This window comes from Rhamphochromis longiceps, linkage group LG3, assembly GCF_057381845.1.
Source record: "Rhamphochromis longiceps isolate RC_006_pf linkage group LG3, R_longiceps_female_GT1.1, whole genome shotgun sequence".
In the NCBI taxonomy this organism is placed as follows: Eukaryota; Metazoa; Chordata; class Actinopteri; order Cichliformes; family Cichlidae; genus Rhamphochromis; species Rhamphochromis longiceps.
The window spans coordinates 8,384,130-8,410,399 of record NC_140559.1 but is presented as its reverse complement, the minus strand read 5'-3'; the positions used below and the strand labels follow the sequence as shown (position 1 = coordinate 8,410,399).

The window sequence follows — 26,270 nt, the reverse complement described above, 5'->3', positions numbered from 1 at the left end:
TAGGAACAACAAGTAGGCCTGCAGAGCGAGAGCGAAGTGCTCTAATAGGGTGATATGGTACTACAAGGTCATTAAGATAAGATGGGGCCTGATTATTTAAGACCTTGTATGTGAGGAGCAGGATTTTGAATTCTGGATTTAACAGGAAGCCAAAACAGGAGAAATCTGCTCTCTCTTTCTAGTCCCTGTCAGGACTCTTGCTGCAGCATTTTGGATCAGCTGAAGGCTTTTCAGCGAGTTTTTTGGACATCCTGATAATAATGAATTACAGTCGTCCAGCCTGGAAGTAATAATGCATGAACTAGTTTTTCAGCATCACTCTGAGACAGGATATTTCTAACTTTAGAGATGTTGCGCAAATGAAAGAAAGCAGTCTTACATATGTGTTTAATATGTGCGTTGAAGGACATGTCCTGGTCAAACATGACTCCAAGGTTCCTCACAGCGTTACTGGAGGCCAAGGTAATGCCATCCAGAGTAAGAATGGTTAGATTCTTACTCTGAGTCAGATGTACAGTGAGAGTAGAAGAAAGAAAGAAAGGAGAGGCCCTGGTCCATAAGATGTTCAGTTCCCACATGCAGCAGAACATCGACACCATCTCTGGTGCCCGTGGGTCAGAGTGGACCCTGTTCTGTGCCTCCATTGTTGAAGCAGCTGCATGTGGTCATAAGGTGGAGATGATAATCCCTGGAGCACATGGTGGACACTGGAGGTGAAACAGGAGATCAGTCAGGTTGGGTTAAGGCGGCTGACAGGTACCAACCTGTGGGAGGGTTTGCTGAGTCAGCGATTATGTCAGGTGACTCAGAGGCAAAGCGGTATTGCTCACATGGTGTGGATGGGTGCTGCGGACTGAGGACACAGTCGGGTGATGGAGGGAATACTTCTACATCAGCGGCCCCCAACCCCTGGGTCACGGAGCGGGATAGGTCCGTGAGTCGCTTGGTTGAGGCTCGGGTGTAAAATATATGGTTTTCAGGGTTTTCTTGTTATTTTTTGTCATTTTCCTCGTTGATCTGGTTTCCCTGGGTCTTTTCTCGTGTGTTATGAATAAATCTTTTTGGTTGTCGTGGTTCACACTGCTATGTAACGTCACATGGAGCTGGGCTGTGTTGGCAGACTAATGATAGAACTGTTATATAGCCAGAATCTGATGCGTCAGTCGATAGAAAATGAAGCTGCGCTTGCAGAAGCTGCAGCAGGTTTAGAACCTCTGCTCACTATAAAGCACCTGAGTCCCTGTCCCCTGCAAAGACTGTGAGTCACCATCTTCCACATCACCGCACACAGAGATAATGCTGCCTGCACTCGTCCAGGCCACAGTGCTAACGGAGCATCGTTGTATATCTTGCCCTCTGGTTGTTTCGGCGGCTAAACTAAACGGTGAGTGAATTTGAAATTTAGGAAAGGGGACAAACTCCTCTGATGAAAGGAGCCCGTTTACACAAACTATTTAGTCACATTTCCAAGGATCCCAATAAACCAGCGAAGAAACTGACTCGCTGTCCTGTGTCTGCTGGAACTACATGGTTGTGTCGTCTGTGTGGGAGGCTGGATAGGTGACCAAATCCAAACACACACATGTCAGCGTGCAAGGAGAGACTCAGACAACACAAGATAAGAAAGGGGGAAAATCCTGTGCAGGCCTGCAGTTCCCCCAGGCCTCTGCACCGCAAACATCAGAGCTTCTAGCCTGCAGTGCCGCCTGTGTTGTCCCCGTGAAGGAGCGTATGAATGGTGGACTCTGTCTCGTTCAGCTGCTCCCAGCACATCAGTCTGAGTCAGTAGGATCAGGCTGCACTTTGCACTGATCTCCTGTAGAAAACTGTTTCCTTTCTGTCTGCTTTCAGTTTGACACTCTCTTCATACCCATCAACACTACTCACATACTCTTTCTTCAACATCACCACAGCTTCACTTCACTCCCATCTATACCAACTTGAATCCACATCCGTTGCTCCTGACCTTGCTTTGGTCTCACACACACAACATATGGCTGTTGTCCTTCTTTCTACCATATCCCAACACTCCTGCCTCTCCGCTCGTCCCTCTTCTCTCGTCTTTCAGCAACACTGACGCTCCAGCACTGGAGCTCATCACTGTAAAACCTGAGCCTGAATACAAACAGACAGGACAGAAATAATAAAGAAACATACGTTGGCATCAATCTCTGCAATTTCAGAAGTTCTCAAACGCTGAACGCTTGTAGCTTTATATATAAAATCCTGCTTTATTTTTCCATTTCCTGTCCTGCTAAATGGTGAACACCATCAGGTTATTGTGGTCATGATAACAAAAGACAGCTCTGACACGCCTGATTCACTTATTATCGAGCTTCCTGTGGGAGAGGAAAACGTAAGAGAAAAAGGGTTTTAAACCAAGAATTAGGGGGTGGTTGTGTACAGCGCTGAGCTGGTTTCAGAAAACCCTTAGCCCAGACCAGGGGTGTCAAACATAAGGCCCGGGGGCCAGCATTGGCCTGGTGAAGGCTTTTCCTTTTGATAAAGATAATAATTACCTAACAGATAAAGAATTAAAGACAAGAAAGTTCCTGTTTTTCCTCTATAACTGGGTCCACGGGGAATGAACTAAATTGTGTATAAATGTATATCTAGAATTAAAGGACGGTCCGTCCAGTTACCTTTTCTGTAACTTCACACATTTATCATGTATTTCCACTGGTCAGAGCGGGCTGTGAAAAACTAGCTATAAGTTATAAATTCCCTTAAATAATTAACGAGTGCGTTACATGAACTTTGTGTTAAAATGACACTTCAGTTTTAGGAGCTGTGTTACTTTTAAAAACACTTCCAGGATTCGTGCAAACAAAGCTCACAGCTCCGTGACTCGTGGTTTTGCACACAGATCAGTAATCATCTACATCACAGCGTGTGAGGCTGACCACATGTGCCACTGTTATAACCTGTTACATCTGTATGTGATGGTGACGGCTGTAAAAGCGTTTGACCACAGTGAAACACACAGCTACACACTGTGACATGTCCGTGTTGTAGTAGCTATTTATTTCGGGGTCCATATGTTCCCCCACACTGACTGAATACATACATGATTATTCATTCTTATTTTGCAACGTGACAGGAAATGTTAGAAAAATGTTCTCAAATTCCACAGTGTCCACTGACTTTGTCTCTGCAAGGCCCACACAGGAAACCAGTCTGTGACCAGCTTAAACATTTTGCTTCATGCAGCTTGGTGAAAAACAAGTTTGGCACAATTTAAAGATACAGATAGATATACAAGCACTGCATCATGGGACATACACACTCAACAGAGCCATGCAAAGAAAAGTTTTCTGAGGATTAGTGTCCATACAGGGAGTACAGTTAGCTTTATTCATGAAGCAGTGTTTACGTGATACTGTGTTTTTTGCAAAAGTCATCAGGCTCACCTTAAAAGATGCGCACACGCACACACACGCACACTCACACACTCACACACACACACACACACTTGCAAAAAGCTCTTCGTTTGAGTTCATCTGTGCGAGAAAAGAAAAACTCCTATTGAGAAAAAAGACTTTTTGAATCATGGCGTGATCTGAGATAATGAAGGAAGCACTTTAATCTAGTCATAGTTGTAAATGCCCAGCTTGAAGGGTGCTCTTCGGTTAGCTTAATGAAGGCTGCTATTGCTAACGTCGGTCCTGGGATGGGTCCGGATGGATAGCTTCTCTCCGTGCACGTTCTCCCCACGACTGAACCAGCCGGAGGCTAAAACTGGGACGTCTCCGTGAAGGAGATCGCATCCGTCTTGTCAACCGTGAAGCCTCCGTTCACGTAGGACTTCTTCTCACACTCCTCGTCATCCAAAGCGGCTTCCAGGGCAAAAGGGTTGGCGACATCCATGTCTGATGTCAGGTCCATCCGTTCTAGTTCCCTCTTGGAGAGTTTCTGGACAATGCCAGCTCCGTACGCATCGCCAAGGACGTTGATCATAGTGCGGAACCGATCCCTGAAACACGACAGTCACAGTGAGTCTACAGCAGTTTCCACAAAGACAGAAGAAAGTCAGCACAAAAACACAATAGACAAAAGCTCACAGTAGCCAATCGACTGCAACGATCAGAGTGACATCACTTGCAGGTAAGCCAACAGCTGTTAAAACTATCACCATGGTGACAAGCCCAGCGTTAGGCACTCCTGCTGCTCCAATGCTGGCAACTGTGGCTGTTATACTGAAACACAAAGACACAATGTAACAATTATTCTTCATAAAGCACAAAAACATCTTCCAATCAAAAGGTGATATAAAGCCACGCCCATTCAGGGTTAAAGGGATAAAAAGAAATGATGGCTTTCTTTGCTCGTGTGCTGGGTTTGGACACACAGCGACATGAACATGAAATCTAAGCATTCTGGGTCCGTGTTTGTGAGCGAAGCAGGTGATGAACAGCCACACTGATAGATGCTGTGGTGAGCACAATATGAAAGCAAAGCTGCTGATTTACTGGCCAGGCTATAATCATACCTTCACCTGTGGCCATTAGTGGGAGTAATGACCAGAAGCACAAGATTATGGTGACAAGTGGCAGAAACGAGCTTCCTCTGTGTGGCCTCTAGGCTCAGCCTTAGAGTCCGGCTGATTGGTCCTTCAGGAGAGGCTCAAAGTGGAGCCACTGCTCCTTCACATGATTTGGACATTGAGCAAGGCAGTCACCTAAGAGGCAGACTGGATGCCTCCTTCAAAGCAACTGATGCACAGCTGCAGTTCAAAAAGTGGGAAGAAAATGCTGCATAATTCACCTTTGTAGGAAACGTTGAGGTCAACAATCAGTAGCCTGGATTTTCTGGATTTCCTTTTTGTCTCACGAAGCTTTGAATCTGGTACATTTTTCTCCTATGAGGAGTTGGAGTGAAACCAATCCATGACACTCGTGTCCACTGTCAGTTCAATTCAACTGATGTCACACCAGAAAACTGTTGCCTCAAACCCTACAATAATTCAAAGACAGCAGATAAAAGCCCAGCAATCAGGTGATCTCCTTTGAGCCCTTTAGCGACAGTGGGAATGAAAAACTCCCTTTTAACAGGAAGAAACCTCCGGCAGGCCCAGGGAGGGGCGGGGCCATCTGCTGCGACCGGTTGGGCCTACACCTACTGCAGCATAACGAAGGGAGGATTCAGGGTCACCTGGTCCAGCCCTCCTGTAAGCATGTATAGTGTAAACAGAATCGGTCCTAGCACTGAGCCCTGTGGAACTCCATCCTTAACCTCAGCGTGTGAAGAAGACTCCATTTACATGAAAAGCAGGATATTATCGAGTCCTTTTTGAAATGCAGGTTAACCAGCAGTTTTCCTTCAGAATGCTAATGTTAAAACTATCTCTATAAAGTTGTCTTTAAAGCTACGCGAGCAGCAGTAACAGCGTCGTACCTGATGGTAACAATCTGGCCTACATCCAGAGCGTAATCATTCAGCTGGGCGATGAAGATAGCAGCCACCGCCTCGTACAGCGCTGTGCCGTCCATGTTAATGGTGGCGCCAACCGGGAGCACAAAGCGGGTGATCCTCTTGTCGATGCAGTTGTTTTCCTCAGCACATCGAAAGGTGACAGGCAGGGTTGCCGAGCTGGCAGACACAAGCAGAGGCAGTAAGTATTCTGTGGTCAGACACTATAGAGCATAGGTGTCAAACTCTGGCCCGCGGGCCAAATTTGGCCCGCAGCCTAATTACATTTGGCCCGCGAAGCCATACCAAATTACTATTAGAGCTGGCCTACTGGTATTATACAGCTAATATATATATTGTTTAGAATTAAGCTTTGCTTGTTCCATATTCAGTTTTCCAGCAAAACTTATTTGAGTCCATAAGAAAAGATTCATCCTTATATCTGGAGGAAGATTTTTTTTTCAATAAATATTAAAGTTAGCCCGCAACTTTGTTCCAGTTTTGAATTTTGGCCCACTGTGTATTTGAGTTTGACACCCCTGCTATAGAGCTTTAGATTCATTAAAATAAAACATCCCTGTGCCCTGAAAACGTTTGGGAAGCTGTTTAGTCCAATCACAGAAATATGAAAGAGCCGACTCTGACCTGGAGGAGATCATGAGCGCCGTCACAAGGGCCTGAGCCATTCCTAGAGTGAACGTATACGGATTCTTCCTCACAATGACGAAGAAGATGAGGGGCAGACAGACGGTGGCGTGGATAGCTAGACTGAGGGACAAAACACACAGCGTTATCGAGTCGTAAAGGGAATTACAAAAATATTAGAAGAAGAAATGTGAAGAAGACTCGCAGGACTCTGTCGGACTCAGAGTTGTTTAGTTTCACCTGTGTTTAATTATTGACACTGTTCTAAGCGAGTCGTGTTCTTTCTATCATTTGTACATTTTAACATGTAGCTTATTCTAAATATTTCAATATCCACGAGCTTTTGCCGCTGGGAAGAAATACACTTCAGTCAGTCTTTTTGTGAATTCAAAATGCTTCAGTGGGCTGAATGATGAGGGAAGTAGCTGCAGGTGGCTCTTTGAAGTCTCCACAGTCATAATTCAATTTAATTCAACTTTGTCATCTTGTCATTTCAAGACGCTTTCTAATATGTAATGATGTAGTCAGAGAGCCCCGGTGAGTAGGTTGGACGTCTCAGGGCCACTTCCAATTTCCTTTGGCTGCTCCGCTCACACAGTGGCTCAGCTATGCTCCAATCACATGCGAGGATATAGGATAATATCATTGTGTGAAAAACAGAGAGGGTGATGGACGCGACAGTCAAGTGGAGCGTGCGTCTGTCCTCTCAGTGAGTGAGACAGTAACAGCGGTGAGGACGGCTGTGCGAGTGCAAAAACACAAATATGCCTGAGACCCGTAAACGAAGCAGCATCTGGCTGCAGTTTAAAGACTTTTTGGTCTCGGTCTCGATACCCTCTGGTCTTGGTGTTGTCTCGGTCTTGACTACAAGTCTACAGATGAGCCAACGAGCATACAGGAGAGCTGAACTGAATCTGTATGAGCATGAAGACGTAACGCTACGACTCTCCCATTTGTCTTTGACCAGGATGTGTCCGTTCTCCCAGAGTCTCCCAGCATCACATCTTTGAGATCTCATCTTGTTATCCCCACAGCCCGCTACACTCTGGGAGGTCAGGCTGACCTGTGGCTCCTAGAATTCCTGAATGGGAGCCGGAGCGTTGAACTGTGGGGACCAGCTGCTCGTTGACTTCTGGAGACAGACGCTCGCTCTGCTTTCATGATTTTTGCTCAAAGGGTTTCTGGTTAAAAGAGCCGAGGTTCTGTCTTTAGTATCACATGGCTGTCACAGAGTGCTTTGAAATGAACTCTGTTATCTTTACATAAACCTGTGCTAAACTGCTCCGACAGGTTTAGCTTCAACCATAACTGACGTAATGTGATCTGAGTACAGCGTGAACATTATTCACACGCGTAATTATTCTCTGCAGACATGCTTCTATCAGCTACAAGCCCCGAGTGCTACTCCTCTTTATAAGTGATGCATTTCCTTCATACTGGAACATAATCTTGTGATATTTCATTTTTGCCCAATGTGCACACTGCACCTCTCACAGACTCGATATCATGCTGTGACTGATACACACTCACAGCACGCTGATGAAGGCTTTGAATGAAGGAATACAGTTCAAATGCTCATTTTGACACAAATAAACAGGCAGGTAGAGGACTGTCCCAGCCCCACTGTCAGTCTGCCCCCACTGGCCGTGACACTGTCCCAGCCTCACGGTTCCACACGGTGACGAGTTTTCTTCTGCTGCATTTGGAGCCACAGGATGAACCTTGTGGGTTAACTGAGGGGATGTTTTATGTTACAGTCGTTAATTGTGCCTCGTACATTTAGAGGCGTGAGTGAAGCTTTCATTACTGCATTCTTGCAGGTTGAGCAGTTTTAAATGTCCTTCGCCCTTATCAGTGCTCACACAGAGCTCAGCTTTTATCGTACACAGGAGGGGGAATCGGTCCAAATGTCAGCCATAAAGCCCGGAGTGTGGAACGGCCGGATGGAGAGTAATGGGAAAGCTTACCCGCTCAGCACCGTCACCATATAAAGACCCATCTTCCTGAAGATCTCCCAGTCTTCTACCTCGATGATCTTTGCAGCAATAAGAAACAGGATCCCTACGGGCATGTAGCTGAAAAGACAAAGGTGCTTCAGTTCCACGATGAACACATCCTCCTCAGACACGCGGCAATAACAAAGGTGACCTGCAGGTAGAAGTTAATGATTTGAAAATGATGGAGTTCCTACTGAAATGTAGTTAATCTAGCAGGTTTACACAAACAACGAATGCTACACGTTTCAGTCAGAGTGCATCATGTCAAACCCCTGCAACACTGAGCTGGTCAGTTAGCAGCACAGGGGGTCGGCTTCATAATGTTCAGCCTTATTCAGCTTTATTGACAGATATAGAGAAGAAACGACAGCAGAGAGAGGGAGAGAGGGAGGGGGGAGAGAGGGAGGGAGGGGGGAGAGAGGCAGGGGGGAGATCAGCCGTGGATCAGCCTCGAACCTGATGAAATGAACAACACAGGAGGGGCCAAACAAGCCAACACTACAGAGGTGTTTGTAACATTGTCCTCGTCTCCTCTGTTTTTGCACCTTTTTCACTGGTTTGGTGTCACTATGAGGACAAGGTCCAACTATCACTGCCGTTACCAGAAGGTTTACTGCGTCTCCCAGCACAGTGAGCACGCAGGAGATTCAGGACACAGTCGCTGCAGACGGTCCTTCAGACATCAGCGGGACTGGCATCTGCTCCTTTGTGCAAGCAGGATCAGGAGGAGCACTGACAGAGCCCTAAAGAGTGAACTCTGTTCGGCCGCTGATGTGAACGTCTCTGACCAATCAGAAACAAACTTCATGAGAGTGGCCTATAGTAGGCCCTGTGACTGTAATTTGCCATAGAGCACCAGAACTGGCAGGTCCATCAAGTTTTGGCTTCCACAGATGAGAGCAAGTTTACCTCGAGCACGTGGGACAGATGTGACAGATGTGACAGATGTGTGTGGGTGTGGAGCGGCCGTGGACATTGGCGTGCTGCCTGTAATCGTTCAGCATGGCTGGTTTGGTGGGTTAATGATGGCTGAGCGACGGCCCCCCGACTGCCATCAGGTACAGGAATGAAATCCTTGGACAGCCTCGACTAACTGGGTCGGATGAAGTAATACAATTATACAGGAACATTTACACCACCCGATCATCAGTTTTCTTAACTGCTTATCCAAAGAAAGCTTCCTCTGTGAACCTGAACCGCAAAAGTGATCAGGAACGGTGGTTTCACCGTTTCACCGTGTAGTTTTAGGGTGTAGTTTACACACCGGTTTACAAACTGGTGTAGTTTACATACCACATAATTATCTGGACCAGTTTCATTGTTGCTTCATTTAAGGCATCAAAAAAGTCCAGCAGGATCCGACCCTTTTCTCCCATCTTCCCAATGACGAGGCCGAACGCAACACAGAACACGATGAGCCCCAACACATTGATCCCATCGGAGTACGTGCCGATGATCTTGTAGTCCTTTGTGATGTTCTGCCGAGAGAAGGGAAAGACCATTCATGAAAGCTGCTTCCACAGACACACAGATCCACTCATGAGCTCTGCAAATGTCATGTCAGCACCACAGCTGCCTGAGCTCAGCCTGCTTATAACTCGTTATTGAGCCAATCCATTAAACGAGACACTGGCTGCCAGCTGCCGACACATGAGACTAATGTCACCACAGTGGAACGAGCACACCTACCTCCATCACAGTCATGATCGTGGTCGTGAGAGGGGGCACGGTGCTGCTGTTCACTGGAAGCTTTTCAGGCTCCAGTTCTTTGCGTTTTGTTTTGTACTAGAGTGGAATTGGACACAGTGTCAGAATCACACGATGACAAGCACCAGAATCGAAGGTAGGCCAGAATAACAGGATGTGTGGTCGTCTTACCTGCTGAAAACAAGCCTGCACCAGATTTTCAGGAAACATGTTTCTGTCAGTGGAAAGCACAAAGCTGCAGGTGAGCAGCAGAACGGATGCATCTCTGTGGCAACTCTGAAGTTAAATATCTAGCAAAGCATACTTTTCATGAATGCAGCTATCAAACAAAGACCATGCCTCAAATATAAACTCTCATAGTGTGCATTAAAGATCTTTTTTAAGTCCATGCTTTTCTTCTTGCACGACTCTGTCATAGTTGAGCCACATCAGTAACAGTAATGTCAGAATTAGTCATAACTTACCAAGCATGTCAAAGACAGGGCAGCGTAGCGCTGCAGTGACTCGTCCTACATGTTTACCTGAGATGTAACCTGACACCAATAAAGGATGCTAGTACGACGCTACCCGAACCAACTAAACAGTGTTTGTTGGGATATTGTATGATGAAAGTTTCAGTTTCAGGCCATCTAAGAAAGATGCAACTCTTTTCTTCCATCCTGATATTCCCGAAACATTTCCACTAGAAACTCACCTGAGCAGGTCCAACAGTGTGTCGACTGTGGTGACATTAGGAGGAGTCCCAGCTCTGTCGATGTGCTCAGCTGTCTGAGACACGCCCGGTTTGATGGTCATCACTAGAATAATTCCTGTCAACAAAGATGCCACTTAGTAGCTATATTTATATAAAAACATCAACCATTCGTTTTATACGCTGCATATAAAATGAATTATTAATTCAAATGGGACTCACCAAGAACAACTGCAATGATAGTTGTTGAGAAGTAATAAACGACAGCTCGCAGACCGATCTTTCCTGACACCTCGGAGTCTAAGGCTGCAACACCTGTTGGTAAGAAACACATTCAGTGTATTTAAAACACAGGCTCAGCCCACACATCAGGGTCCAGGCTGATCCAGGTAGCTGCAGGGTGAACTCGGGGGTACTACAAAGCTGGTTCGGTTCTTACCAGGATGAATCACAGTGAGTGACTAAGACAAAGGCCTTTGCTTAGGCAGAGGTTGTCCTTCTCTCCTGGATCGGCTGCAGCTTTCTTTAGGAGCCGTCCCAGCTGTGACAAACGTCCAGCTGTGACAAACGTCCAGCTGTGATAACCACATTTACTCAGGGCCTTCCTGATGTTCTTCTGCCTCCCTGGCTGCTGTGTCAGTGGGGATGGTGTTCGCTCTGTGTGGTAGCGTCCTGATGACGCCCAGTTTGTGCTCCGGAGGATGATGAGAGTCAAACCTTAGATACTGATCCAAATTTGTTGGCTCTTGATAAATATTGACTTTTTATGTCGCCCATCCCTGATGAAACTTTTAGTCTAAGAAAGCAGTTATTTTTATATCCTCCCTGATGAACTTCACGTGTTTGTTAACCCTTGTGTGGTGTTCATATTTTTGTTACTCAGCCAGTGTTCATGGGTCTGGTGGACCCGCTAGAGTTTTGGCTTTCCAAATTAACACTATCAAACAATTTTATGTTAAATTACTCAACAGATGTTTACTTCATCCCAATTACAAGCCATATGAACAGTAAACATGGTTAATTTTTTCCCTTTACCTTTGTTAGATCACATTTATGAATTAATGTGCTTCTCGTTTTTTTTTATAAAATGTTATAAAAAAATAAATCAGTTATAATCAAGTGAAGTGAGTGGAAAGACACAACACATTTACACGTGAAGCAACATGTTTCACAACTAAATGACATCAGCTGCACATCAATGGTGATATTAGGCCCAGGGTTGTAAAACAGGGGGAGGCGGTGCACACACTTATCCCACACTGTCCTGATGGCAGCTAGCTTGCCTCTCTGCCGTCGAGCTGGTCTGTCGTCTCGGTTATCAAAACGGATAATCCTGGAAATTTTGTTGAAGTTTTCCAGAGACATTGATACACGGAAAGGTTCGTGCCGGTTTCTGCATCCCACAAGATTCTGTGGATTCCCCTTTGGACCTGAAAACTCCTGCAAGGATAAGAACCCCAAAGTAGGCCTGTAGATCAATTTGGTCCATCTACTTCCACCTCTCTCCAAAAACACACCTTCATTCTAGATTACTGCAAACTAGAGATGGACCGATCCAATATTACGTATCGGTCTGCAAATCGGTATCATGCTTGATCGTGCTGCAATCGGTATCGGTCTGTAAACCAGACCAGAATAATTTTCTGGATGGAATCTGTGATGAAAAGCTCAATGAAGACTTGATGTCCTGCACATGAGTAACTGCCAGCCGTGTTGGCCCTGGCTTATCACAGTAACAGCTCTGTAGGGTGGCTCATTTCTTGGGCAAGAAGACCATTCAATTTCACCAGTTATTGACATCCATATTTCTTCACTTGCTGTCTGGTGGGCTTGTTCTGGTCCTGGAGCTGGCTGCTGATGGGGTGCTCGTCTTCGTTTTGTTACTAAACGGTGCTCAACCTCATCCTCTTCTTCAAAGTCACTGTCAGACTCTGAATTTTCAGAAATGTGAAATATTCTGAAACCTCTTTGTCAACATCATCATCCGAAGCCCCTCTCTCTTCCAAAATCAATTGGAAGGCCCTCGCAGCAGATAATCTTTTGCCATCTTGATCAGTTGTGATAAAGAACCACACTGGCAAATTCCTTTTTATAGTATTATGCCCCTAATTTGCAGGAGGGACAGGGTATGAGAAAATAAAATTTGGATCCCTCAAGAAAGAGGGTAAAATGTGCAGGAATGTAAGAGCAGACGGTGTTGATAGTTGAATTTTCAACAATGTTGCAACTTTGTGCACGAGCAGGAGGGGAAGAAAACACTATCAGCAGCACCAGAAAGGAGGAAGACAGAGTGTGGGAACACAGGACCTGCACTTTCAACACTTTTACTAGACCTGGGTCCAGTGGACCCGAACACCTTGTATGTAATGTAAATGCGTGGGGGGAGGTACGGTATGAGGTCATTGAAAATTAGTCCGGATTTATGTTCTTCACAGAAAATAAGCCAAAGCCAATGAATTTCAGGTTGAAAAAATAATTAATTGTTTCATTTTTCTTTTGAGAAAAACTGAAAACGGGTCTCACAGACCCGAACACCATACAAGGGTTAATGTGATCAGTGAATTGCAGTGCACCCTGAGCCTACACAGCCATAAACATGCTGACATCTGATTTTCACCCAGGTGTTCTCTACATCAGCTTTCTGCTGTTCCATGATTGGACAACAGATCTTTTTCAGTTCCTCCAGTAAAAACTGGCCACAGCTGATGAAGCTGGGAACCCACGTTCTTTCTGTAGGACTGACCCTGTATGTGAAGACACAGTTCAAACACACTTGGTCGGTGCTGAGAGCGGTCCTGCTGCTGAGGTTGGGCTCATCCTGCCATCTCTTACCAACTACCTCCAACACTTCTTTTTGTCTTTACACATTTGAGTTATTTAAACAGTGATTGTTAAGATAACATAGAAAAATGTTTCAGAGGACCTGACTGGTCTGACAGGTGCATTAAATTCCACAGAGCAATAGAGTTTCGTAGATTTTATTCTGTCGGCAAACTGTTTTTAGATTTGATCCATTTTGGATTGTTGGGAGTCATTTCATCTCAACACCTTCTGTAGTTGTAAACATTCGATCACGTACAATTTGTTATTTTACATGTTTTATCCTTCCAAACATTCGCCCAAAACCTCGTCTTCTGTGACTGCTTTCAGGTGTGCTCCCTGGTGTTTCCCATGTTCCCATCATCTTGCTCATAGTCTTGGCCTCCCCACACTTCTCTGTCATCTCATACCGTTTGGAATCTGTTTCCTTTCAGTTATTTGGTTTGATATGTGTTTCAGGTCAGCAGAGCAAACACTTCTCCATCACAGCAGCTGCCCAGCGGTCAGGCCTCACTACAGCAGCAGCAGCTGGGTGAGTGCAGCTCTGGTTGGTAGAAAGGCAGTCAGACGGTCCAAACCTGCCTTGTTGACTGAACCGGAGTCATTTCTCACTGCTTGCACATGAGCGACAGTCAGAGGGTCTGATCTCCATCTTCACAGCTGCTCACCTGCTGAGCCTTCAGGTTCTGCATCCTCCATCTGCTGCTCTTAGCAGGATCCAAACGTGGCACCTGGACACCTTCATGGCCCCTTAGATTCTCCGTCTCTGCTGAGCCCACACAGCCACCCGACCACCCTGAACTGTTGCCTTTCTGCAGGTTCCTGGGCAGAACCCCGGAGCTGTCCCTGATGTTTGGAAATGTTTTGTTCCCTAGTTTTCTGCACCCAGGCTCCTCCCCCCGCCCTGGTCATGAGACAAGAAACATCGAGGAAACAAATGAAACTCTACAACTAGAACTAAATTACAACCAACTCTGACCAACTCTCCATCATAGAACGAGGGGGAGAAACCAGACAGACATGCTGGGAAACAGGAAACTGGGGACAAAAGACTTCACAGGGAGGACACACAACCAGGACATACTGGGGAGGACACACAATCAGGACACGAAAGGGACCAGAGCAAATGAAACTCAGAACAAGAACAACAAGCGATGACACTAAGAGGCACAAGAACACTAAACAATGACAACATAACAACAATAAACGAGGTCCAAAAACCAGACCAGCAGGTACCCGAACACCAACCCTGTCAGTGACATCTATTAACTTACAAAGTCCAAAAGAAGGTACACAGGCGACAAACCTCGGGAGAAATGCAAGAGGCAAATCTAGAAACAACAACAGGCAGCTCAGTAACTAATGAACAGTGGATATTTGAAGATGCAAAGTGTGATCGTCATAAGCAGCTGTGCTCAGCTGAAATCACTGTTTCAGAGGCAAAACCAATTGAACAGAGCTGAGAAATATTTTGTCTTCATTCATTTCACGTCTGAGCGACAAGACGGAGCTATTTACTTATCCACTGCAGCAGGGAGCCGTGATATGACGAACACAGAGAGAGATCAGTCAGAGCACTCGTTCTGCTACAGTCAGCAGGGTTTCTGACTGAGGAGACTGTCTTAACCTTTTTACTACAAGTGGAAAATCCAATTCAGTTTTATTTACATGTCAAATCGCAGCCACAGTCACCTCAGGGTGCTTGTACTGTAAGTAAAGGCACTGCAATAATACAGAGGCATGGGCAGCACTTTGGCGACAGTGGGAAGGAAAAACTCCCCTTTAACAGGAAGAAACCTCCAGCAGAACCAGGCTCAGGGAGGGGCGGGGCCTCTGCTGTGATTGGTGGGGGTTAGGGGAGGGGGACAGGACAAAGACGTGCTGTGAAAGAGAGCCAAAATGAATAATAACCAATGATTAAATGCAGAGTGGTGTATAAACACAGCGAAGGCATCATGTCCCCAGCAGCCTACACCAGCGTCACCTGATCCTGCCCCAACTATAACCTTTATCCAAACAGAGGGCGTGTCTCCCAGCTGAGCTTTGAAGTACTTGTTTGATTATTGCCACCGTACAGGTCTGAGGTACGTCCCCCTTAATACAGACAGGCTGATCAATGTAAAACAGTTATTGATGGTAAGCCTTTGGAGGAAGTGATTACTGAAGTTACCTTGGAAACAGGAGTCAAACCCCCACATTACAGTCAGCAGTAGCACTGCAGTGACAGACGTCCTGTCAGAGGCTACCGGTGCGGTTATGACACTCAGTTAGCTGAGGGCAACTGCTCTTTAAGACTGTGATAACAGGAAGGTGGGCCTATAGCTCTGAGAGCCAAGTCATGGCTGTTTAAGTCTCCTCAAAGGCCTGTGAGGAGTAACAGAGTTAGCTCGATCATAATTAAGACTGAAGCATTAATTAATGGCAGGACTTCTTTGAGTGTGTGAAGATGCAACAGGATTCATGATAATCAGCCTTTATAGGAACAGAGCAATACACACACGAGGGAACAGAGGAGGGAGACACAGCTTAACCCAATTAAACATGACAAGACAGGGAGGAAGCAAACGAATACAAGACATGGACCTTCAAAGTAAAACAGGAAACACAGAACACAGAGAACACCGAGCACAAGGACCAAAACCTGAGAACTAGGAATGCAAAACAGAAGCACGACACTAGCAGTGAAACCAAAGATGAACACAAAGATCAATGATATAAAACACTGGGTCACCCACCCAGGACTGTGACACAATGAATCAACCAGCAGATTGTAGACACCACCTGCGCTTCAACCTAAGACACAGCAGACTTGTTCCCACAGTCAGAGGACAGAGCAGAGTTTGTTATGGAGAGCACAGAGCCAACCTCTAGTGAAAGGATAGGACAGGTGTTTCACTATAGATGCAGACTGAGCTCAGACTCAGGAACTCTCCCACCCTCCTAGTTTAGAAGAAGCTTCTACGTTTGAGGCTCAGCCCGTTACAGGACAGGACAGACAACCTTACAAATTCTATACATGGCAAATGAAAACTTATCATTTCAAGTTGATTTCCAGACACAGACAAGAACAGGAAGACACCACAGTCATGAGCAGCATGAAAAGATGGACTGGGTTTCTCCACAACAGCTGCCCACAGTGATCTTATCACAGCCTGAAGGTTTCAGCCACCCTCCAGTCTGACCTCATAATACAGGAAACGCAGGCTCCTCTCGACAACAGCACCCCACAGACAACTACACAACAACAAAGTCATCAGTTACCGCCCTACGGGACACCGTCTGTACCCCGGGGGTGCTGCTTCCACAAAGAAGCAGCCCCACTCAGACCCACTGTCAGCAGCACCATCCAGCTGTCCCTGTGGGGAACACGCTCACATCAAAAACTCCACCCACTTCACCAACAAGCTCCAGAAACACCGGATCCAGATGAAACCACCGACAACCGAGACAGTCAGAAAACAACTACAGCAGGACGGTTACCGAGGAAACAGAAGCAGCTTTACCCCGATTGGATCTGGAGGATGCCAGCGTTTGAAAGAGGACTGAAAGTATCCGAATACTTTACTAATCCCTGAGGAAATGATCTACAGCTGCTCCTTCCGAGCTTCTTAGATATGGCTCAGCAAGCTGCGTATAACACAGCCCAGCAGACACTCTATGCTGCACTTCAGACATGTTTTACTTTTATTCCTTCATCTGCAGACGGTTTGAGGGTTCTGGTTAAACCTTCCTGATGAACTCTGATCTGTGAACATGACCTGCTCCTTAACAGGTTAGTAAGAAGGGAACCAGCTTTGTAGTACAGAAGGGTTAACCTCAGAGTTACCTGGATGGGACGAACTGCACCGGCAGGCCTCTGTTACCTGTTATCATGCTTGAAATGATCAGAGGAAGAATGACCAGCTTCAGCATTCGCATCAGGATCTCTCCTGGGAAGCCAAAGTACTGCTTGTAGAGATGCGACAGGGATGCGTACTCTCTGACCACAACACCCAGACTGATCCCTGCAAGAGCCAGAGACACGGTAAACTCCACTTCACCTGAAAGAAAACTTTCCAAAGAGCACCAAGCACTGAACAAACACTCGTGCTGGTTTACATGTGTGACATGAAACAGGCCAGACAAGCACATCCAATCAGGACATTTCAGCTGATGCTTTGTCATCTAAACGGATACAGAATTGCAACGACTTTCATCATCGTGTGCGTCAAATCCTTCACACGGGAAACAGGGTGTGTAGTTTGTCCCGACCCTGACAATGGGCTTCCCGGTTTTTACGTTTAATTTGCTTTAACGTTTAATTCTTCGTCCTCTTTCAGGGCTCAAAGATGTGTGTGAATACTGCCAGCTCTGTCTGCGCCCCAGATGCTCCACCTGTGGCTTTACAAAGACCTCCACCTTCTTCCAGACGGCCTTAGTCAAAAGTATCGCCCTTCACTTTGTCATCGGTCTGTATCGTGGCCCTGCCTACACGTCCTATTCTGGTGTTGTGCCTGAAAGTGATTTCTGGCATTTAAACTGTTGTAAAGACTTGTTGGCCTAAAACCTGTCAAACTTATTTCTCATGAACATTTCTATCACAAGCTGCAGTCGCATGTTGGTGAAGTGACTCTTTTAAACCTGTCCAGTCCTTCTGGACTTACCTGGTCTCACCTCGTGTGTTATATTCCTACCTGTGATCAAACCTCTCTGTAACACATCTGCCTTTAAGTCCCGTCCTGTGTTCGAGTCCATCTTGAGATAAGCCTTGAAGCAGAGTGACATCTTAGCTCCCATACAGGAGCTGTTATGAGTCCAAAGGGACACCTAATAACATCTTAGTATCTGTGTTTCCTGGTTGGGAATCCAGCTGCTGCAGACGGATGATTATACTGTTTATTTTATTTGGATGTTCATGTTGCCTCATATATCTGCTAGTTGCTGTGTGGCTGTGTTAACAAAGGCTCAGCTCCCTCTGCCTGAACACAACCCTCAGACGGCGCAGTGCACACTTAAAGCTCTAAGGTGTAATTAATGACACAGGAAATGTGTTTAATATTAGCTAACACATGCACATTTGATCTGAAGTGGGTCAGCAGGCTGATATGAAGCAAAGCGCTCATTCCACGGTGCACAGTGCTGCCTCAGCGTGGACAGCCTCCACAGCCGCTGTGTCACCTCAGTCTGGTCACGTTTGACGGAGACACAGACAGATGGATGTCCCCACAGTGAAGCATCCTCCAGTCTGGACATCAAATGAAAACGCATGCACCCCCTGCTGAGCCAAACCAGCGAATGCACAACAGCGTTGGAGTAACGAGCAAATAGAAAACAATAACCGGACGGCAGTCAGCAGAAGCTTGCACGTACCGAGCACCACCGATACAATCGTAGAGATCAGGAGCCAGTTCCTCTTCAGCACGGCTTTGATGTTCAGCACCCGCCGCTGCTTGTTGCCCATCATATCCATGCTGCTGCTTTGTGTTTGATTGTTCTGGAAGAAACACCGATGCTCGGCTGCAGACACAAACCACTCCTCTAAATGTCAGCTGGAGGAATAGCAGGACGGACGCGCAGCTGAAGGATGCAGCCGTCAGACGCTGCTGATGCTGTGAGAGAGGGTGGTGTGATACAGGCGGAGAGGGGGTACGCGCTCTCCCTCCATCACCCTTCCCCCATTTGTTCTTCTTTTCACGCGAGTGCCGGCTAGATTAAAGCCCCTAATGTGGACACGGTGCACCCAGAGCAGGGATTTTACTGCACAGCTGCAGAGAGATGTTTAAAAACACTCTGCAGGAGGCTTGGCTGTGGCGGGTAATTATTAGTTACACGGCACAGACGCCCCCAGCTTAAACATGTAAATTACAAATACACGGCTGATCACAAACACGGACACAGATGTGACGCTTCATGTTCAGCGCCACCTTCCGTCGGTGCGGAACCTGGCGTCACGTGATTGAGTGGTTAGTTTACGTTTGTTAACTAGTCACGGGGTCATAACTCAGAGCCCACGAGGACTGTGGGGGAGCCTGTCCTGTCAGGAACTCTCGTTTCTGCATCCTCGCTGTCTTTACGTACATCAGGCCTCAGCAGGGGCGGGGCCTTGTTTTGTGTTGTCAGGGGCAACACACACGTGATCAAAACACAAACGTGACCCCCGTAAACAGAGTTTACGTCTTTATATTTCCGAGTTATCGATTCCGTCACTAGTGAGCGAACGAGCTACTGCACGGCTGTTAGCCAACCACGTGACGTCAGGTCCGCGCAGACGCCAGATGTTGTTCAACCTTTAAGCACGTATTTGTTTAACCCGGGTTAACATGGCTGGTTCGGGTTAGGGGCAGATGTTCACAGACAGTTGCATCCGTGTGCGTTGCTGAGAGCAGGGCTCCGTGACGTAAACTGTCATTTTGTGAAGAACAACCCTCAGTGTGCGCTGATGTGTCACGTGTCTGCGGCCTGTTGTGACTCTACTAACGGCTCAGTCGCCTTCACCTACGGGCCTGGAAAGACACCGGCATCTTACAACTTTGTTTTAAAACAAACAGCAAACAGTTTCATAAGTCTTTGATCATACTCAGAGACAGCTGCTCTGCTTTTGCTTCTCACTCTTTATGATTGATCTTTCATGTGATAGCAGCACGTTTACACACAGCACATCAAACAAAGTGTTAACCATTCCTCGCCGTCAGTCCCCTGACCAGGGCCGAAGTTTGTCCTCCTTCGGGGTTAACTCCCTTCACTTTTGTGGAGTAGTGAGGCAGACAGAAATCAGCCGAGGCACCGGAGAGCACTGAAGAGACGAGGCTTTAATAACAGTACTGCACACTTCGGAAACACACTGCCATCTACTGTCACCAACTCACTCAGTTCATATTCACACTCTCAGCCACTTTAACAGGCTCAAGTGTTTTTGAGCAGGTGTGTATATATCTATATCTATATTGTAAGGAAGTGGACTCCCTTATCATTTGTATTATAACAGCACTTTAGGAGCATCCTGGCACTTTATTAAAAGCACTTTAACTAGCACTTTGTTTAGCGTCACACTTTAAGCTTAGAGTTGCACATCAATAACATTTGCACACAAGATGATTAATTGTTGTGGTTTAAAATGTTTGTATATATTTATTTAGTAAAATGGTTTAGTCCAGGGGTGTCGAACTCCAGATGTGTCCTTGATCCATCACAGCTGATTTAAAAGCCTAAATGACCTCCTCAACATGTCTTGGAGTTCTCCAGAGGTAATGGTAATGAACTCATCATTGAAAATACAGGGTGACGTCACAGAATAGATGTGGTAAACTGAAAAGAGAGGGCGGAGCCTGTAATCTCATATAGGCAAGGCAAAACGCCTTTAGAAGAGCGTATATAGCTATGAACAGAAGTTCAAACCCTTCAACAAAGTGACTGTAAATTCTCAACTAAGAAATACAAATTCAAACATAAAGATAACACAGCCACGAGTCATCTGATAAATGCCACAGCAAACACTGTGAGGCTGAACGTTCCTGAACGTTACAAAAACTACATTACTAAAGAACAGTGGCAGAAATTTCGGGCAGCTCACCCAGATCTATACCCTCTATAGATTCAATATGCACACACACCCGTTCTCTGCTAGCCATCGGGGCGGGGGGGCTGGGAGGAGATGTTGGCTGTCCGATTGGCCTCCCTGCTGCTGCGGACCCTGGGACGGTCTGCTTGCCTCCACCCCGGGGGGAAGGGTAACATCTCTTGGGTCTGGGTGCTGTTTCCCCCTCTGGGGGCGAGGGTACCTGGACCCGGGGTATAGAGTATGTTTGGGGAGTGTGATTGTGTGTACATGTCCATTTATGTCAATCCTTACGTTGGGTGAGTGCTGAGTGTTTGTATATGTGTGCACGAGGGTGGGAACGCATGTTTGTGTCTGTGTGTGCCTGTTTGTCTGTGTCTATATGTCAGGTCGGGTCTTAGACTCCACCTCTCTGGGAACTCCCAGGCCCTCCAAGGCCTGTCTCCCCTCACCACACTCCCTGCCGGTGACTGATGCCCTCAGGGGTCGGTGCGTTGGTGGTTCTTGGTGTCCAGGGCTGGGCGCTCAGGTATGTACCAGCTCACTCCCAGTGGCTACCTGGCGGGGCCTGGCGCCTGTTGCTCGGTCAGGCCTCTTCCGGGGTGCAGGGGGCCCTCCAGCCTCTGGGCCTGCGGCTCGGTTCACTCTGGCACAGCTGACTGCCGGCAGAGCCGGCGGGCACGCCACTGCAGCCCCCTCTAGCTTCTGCTCAGTGGCTACTGGGTGACGCCTCGTCTGGGGATCCTCAGCCCTTCCCATGAGGGTGGCACGGATGCCCCTCTGGTGGTCCTCCTTGGGCTCTCGCACTCTGGGGCCTCTGGATGTCTGGGGCCTGGATCTCCTCCATGCCTGCTTCATGCCCTGGGGGACGGGGCTATGGCTCGCTACACCCTCTCAGACCATTACATGTGGAAACCATTTGAATACAAGCGCGCTGATCCACAGGTGTGCACACGCGTGTTCACTGCTCGTAGACTTAAATTACACCTTTCTTGGCTGCTACTTCAAAGCACATTGTGCGCTGTCTGTCCTGCGTGCTGCACAACAACATTGAATATTCAGTATTTACTGCTGTTTACACTTAGCTAGATTAATGCAATGGTGTTGTGTTTAGTATGTTGCTTTGGTTTTGTTTGTTTTTTGCTTGTTTTCTATTCTTCTTCTCTCAACAGGTGATCCAGGAGATTTTTCTTTCTCCCCCCCCTCTCTCACTGTCCCTCTCCCCTTCTGTTTTTCTTTTCCTTCCTCTTCCTCTCTCCCTTTCCTATCCCTCACTCATGTCTGTCCCGTCTGTAACAACTGAAAATAAAATATAATAAATAATAAAAACAAAGGTCGATCAAATGGACCAATACGGCAATGCCACGATGATCCATTTGGCAAAGTAAATCCGTTGGGTATCCTTGTTGGTCCTCAGACAACAATTCTGACGGCTAAAGAACCAAATGGGACAGGCCAAAAAAAACATAGATTCAATATGCAACATGTTGGACCTGTGCTCGGATTTGGCAGGTGTAGCACTGAGGCCCGCCCAGGAAACAACCCCCCATAAACCAGTGGCCCTCCCTGCTAAAACCTGTCACTGCAAGGGACATATGCCCCGAAAATATAACAACATGAGGAAATTACCTTGCTTTAACGATTGGAGCCTGATTCCCATAAATATCCACCCAAAAGCAAAAGAAGACAACAAGACTGCCTCGAGTAATCCAGACCCTGTCAGCAGTGATGACACAGCAACCTCTACAGAAGTCACAGCACAAAACATCAAAAATGGGGGATCAGTCATTGTGAACAAAGGGTTAACCAATTTAATATCTATCAACTAGAACTGCAAAAATACTGATTTTTGGTGGGAAACTGTCTGGAAGAACTTGTTATGCGGGTTGTAAAAAAGTCAGGCCAGGTTATTAGTCAGGACAGTTTCTGCCATCACCAACAACCCAAATCTGTGCTGAACTCACGATGAATCTTATAAAATCACCTTAGAGAAGTTCAAAAACTCCCACAAGGGGATTTTCAAAGCCCTCTGTAAAAGGTGGAAACATGCAAAAAGAATTCTGGAATTCATGGAATTGGATTGTCCAGACCACAGCATCACAATCGTAACATTTTCATAGACGAGGCAGCCAAACCATCTAAAAAGTCCCATACCTTGTTTTTTCGCATTTACAGGCCGAATGTTCACCAGGAAACGAAATAAGGTTTCTGTAATGTAGGGAGATCTTGATATAGACTCAAAACATGTTTATAAAACTAATTAGAGACTTTAAATTGGCTGGTTATAAATCATGATAGCTCTTTAATCGAGTCATTTCTGAAAACCATGACAGGTTGCAGCAGATGGCCCCGCCCCTCCCTGGTTCTGCTGAAGGTTTGTTCCTGTCAAAAGAGAGTTTTTCCTTCCCACTGTCGCCATGTGCTCGCTCAGAGGGGTTCGTCTGTTGGGTTTTCTTTTAATACTGAGGCAACAAACTCACAGTAATACATAAAGTTGTTACCTTACAGTATGAAGCGCCTTAAAAAGACCATCATTTCATTTCCTTTGGCGTGATACAGTTTGAAGTGAACTGAACTACCAACATAACTGATTCAGCACTTCAAGTTAAAATCAATAGAAAAAGGAAGATTTTTCGCCTGATTTCTGTTCGTTTTTATTTCTTGTGTGTTGAATTTGTGCTATTTAACCTACTTCCTGTTTCCTGCTAACGTGTAACCTTTTTTGAACTCTTTAAACACACTAAACATGGCAGAATACATACACAGATACATTTAATAAAGGAGAATGTGACAGTTTGTTTCAAAACACACTCTCATTTATGTGTTAATGTTTTTTAAAAAAGAGGGAAAAGAAACGAGCCATGTCATGTTTGGGCTGTGTGCAGGCAGGAGAAAAACGCAAAAACAAAACTCACCACACAGGAATTAAACTCAAAAAGCTGCTTTATTGCAGAACGGCACAAAAACATCAAACTAAACTGGGACACAGGGAAACACAGCCATGAGGGAGACTACGACACTGACAAAGAGAAACACAGGGCTTAAATACAGGGATGAGACACAGAAGGAGAGCACAGCTGGGCGTGATCAGGCTGGACGAGACGAGGGAAGCAAAACTAGACTGAACTACCTTCAAAGTAAAACAGGAAACACACTGACTGAACTCTAGACATGCAAACTGAGCAGCAACTGGGGAGACAGAACATAGGAAGCTGAAACATGGGACAGAAAGGCGCAGTAGACACAGCATGGAACACAGGGAAGCCACATTATAAAACCTAAGAACTAAACCTGTGATAACCAGAACTGAAACCACAGGGAAATAACAAACACAGTACAAAGGACTCAAAACATAAACCATCAGAAAGACCCAGAACTGTGAGAAGCCAGCAGAGTTTATTACTGTTATCAGACAAGAATATAACCAATTTTTAAATGTTTATATAAGAAATGTTGTCATTTGACAAGGTGATTAAGTTAAATGTTTTGGGTTTACTCAGCTTTAAACGAGACAATTTCCTCAAATTAAGATGTGATAAAGATAAATGCTAAACATCGACATGGAAGAGAAGGATACAGGATGCAGCTCCTTTGGAACTTCACAGCCACCTTAATAAGGCTGCTGCCCCTCACTGGCCCACAGGACACTGATCCATGTCTCAGCCTTGGCTCTTTCTCACTCCCCCTGAAGGGGTCAGGGAATGTTCAGGGTCGCTCAGAAGGATGCAGGAGATGTCTCCTGTGATGTCTCCTGTGATGTCTCCTGTGGGGAAGCTGTGGGGATGGAGCAGAAGAGGTAGGCAGAAGGTGGAGGGGGCAGAGCCACAGAAATAGTGGAGGTGGAGGGTGCAGCAGCAACTCCAGGAGTGTAAAGATCACCCAAGTGCAGAGAACAACAAGCAAAAAGGCCAGAGCACAAGGTGGAACTCAACACTTACATATACAAACAGTTAAACATGTACAGTAACATATGCATCACTTATAACACTGATTAAAGTGAGTCAGAACTGATTCATACTCACATTCATACTCTGATGCGTTCATGTGTGAATGTGTGTGAATGTAGATTAGTTTGCACTTGGGTTTAGAAGTGCTTGTATGAGTGGGTGTGATTGGGTGAATGAGGCATGTTGCATAGAGCGCTTTGAGTAAAAAGCGCTGTACAAGAATCAGTCCATTTACCATTTAACTAGAAGAGCATCTTTTGGTGCAGATGCCCATAAACTGTGCTGGGGGTAACATTTTTTCAAATGGTGATCATTTCAAGTGCAAAGTTCGTCAGCACAGTGGCACAGTGGTTAGCACTGTTGCTGCACAGCAAGAAGGTCCTGAGTTCAATTCCACCATCAGGCCAGAGCCTGTCTGCGTGGAGTTTGCATGTTCTCCTCATGTTTGCGTGGGTTCCTTCTGGGTACTCCAGAGACATGCAGTTTGTAGGGATGGGTTAATTGATTGTGTGTGAATGGTTGTCTGTCTCTGTGTGTTAGCGACACACTAGCAACCTTTCCAGGGTGTACCTTGCCTCTCGCTCTATGACAGCTGGGATAGGCTCCAGCGCCTTGAAAAGGATAAGTGGAAGCAAATGGATGAAGTTTCTCTCAGAGCAACAAATACTGGCAAGTATTTGTGTTTTGACAAAGTGTTTCTGTACAGACTTTTAATCTGATTTAGTTCTGAGCTCAGATAAAATAATTATTGTGGGTGATTTTAACATCCATGTAGATGCTAAAAATGACAGCCTCAACATGGCATTTAATCTGTTATTAGACTCAATTGGTTTCTCTCAAAATGTAAAAGAACCCACCCACCACTTTAATCACACTCTAGATCTTGTTTTAACATATGCATAGAAACTGAACATTTAACAGTGTTTCCTGAAAACCCTCTCCTGTCTGATCATTTCCTGATAACATTTACATTTACAATAATTGATTACACAGCGGTAAAGAGTAGACTTTATCAAAGTAGATGTCTTTCTGAAAGCGCTGTAGCTAAATTTAAGAATATAATCCACCCACTGTTATCATCTCCAATGCCCTGTACCAACACAGAGCAGAGAAGCTATCTGAACGCTACCCCAACAGAGGTCGATTGTCTTCTTCTTCTTCACACACTGAGGTTAATTATGGAGTTCCACAGGGTTCAGTGCTAGGACCAATTCTGTTTACATTATACATGCTTCCCTTAGGCAGCATCATTAAAAGACATAGCATACATTTTCACTGCTATGCAGATGACACCCAGCTCTATCTGTCCATGAAGCCAGATAACACACACCAATTAGTTAAACTGCAGGAATGTCTTAAAGACATAAAGACATGGATGGCCGCTAACTTTCTGCTTCTTAATTCAGATCAAACTGAGGTTATTGTACTCGGCCCTGAAAATCTTAGAAATATGGTATCTAAGCAGATTCTTCCTCTGGATGGCATTACCTTGGCCTCCAGTAACGCTGTGAGGAACCTTG

General features: G+C 45.9%; 1 protein-coding gene across 3 annotated transcripts; it reads right to left on the bottom strand.

Moving 5' to 3' along the window:
* Nucleotides 1-3,010: 3,010 nt before the first annotated feature.
* On the bottom strand, nucleotides 3,011-19,951 carry slc1a1 (solute carrier family 1 member 1). Of its 3 annotated transcripts, XM_085389176.1 has the most exons (12): nucleotides 18,619-19,951; nucleotides 17,133-17,273; nucleotides 10,672-10,764; nucleotides 10,453-10,567; nucleotides 9,930-9,972; nucleotides 9,741-9,836; nucleotides 9,345-9,529; nucleotides 8,022-8,129; nucleotides 6,055-6,177; nucleotides 5,395-5,589; nucleotides 4,062-4,196; nucleotides 3,011-3,973 (listed from the first exon to the last, which is right to left on the bottom strand). In XM_085389176.1, the coding sequence occupies exons 1-12, from the start codon at nucleotides 18,716-18,718 to the stop codon at nucleotides 3,733-3,735; spliced, it is 1,575 nt and encodes a 524-aa protein (XP_085245302.1). In that variant the 5' UTR covers nucleotides 18,719-19,951; the 3' UTR covers nucleotides 3,011-3,732. The 3 variants fall into 3 exon arrangements, with proteins under 3 accessions (XP_085245302.1, XP_085245294.1, XP_085245311.1); XM_085389168.1 differs by having other exon boundaries at nucleotides 17,133-19,951; XM_085389185.1 differs by lacking the exon at nucleotides 17,133-17,273.
* Nucleotides 19,952-26,270: the final 6,319 nt, after the last annotated feature.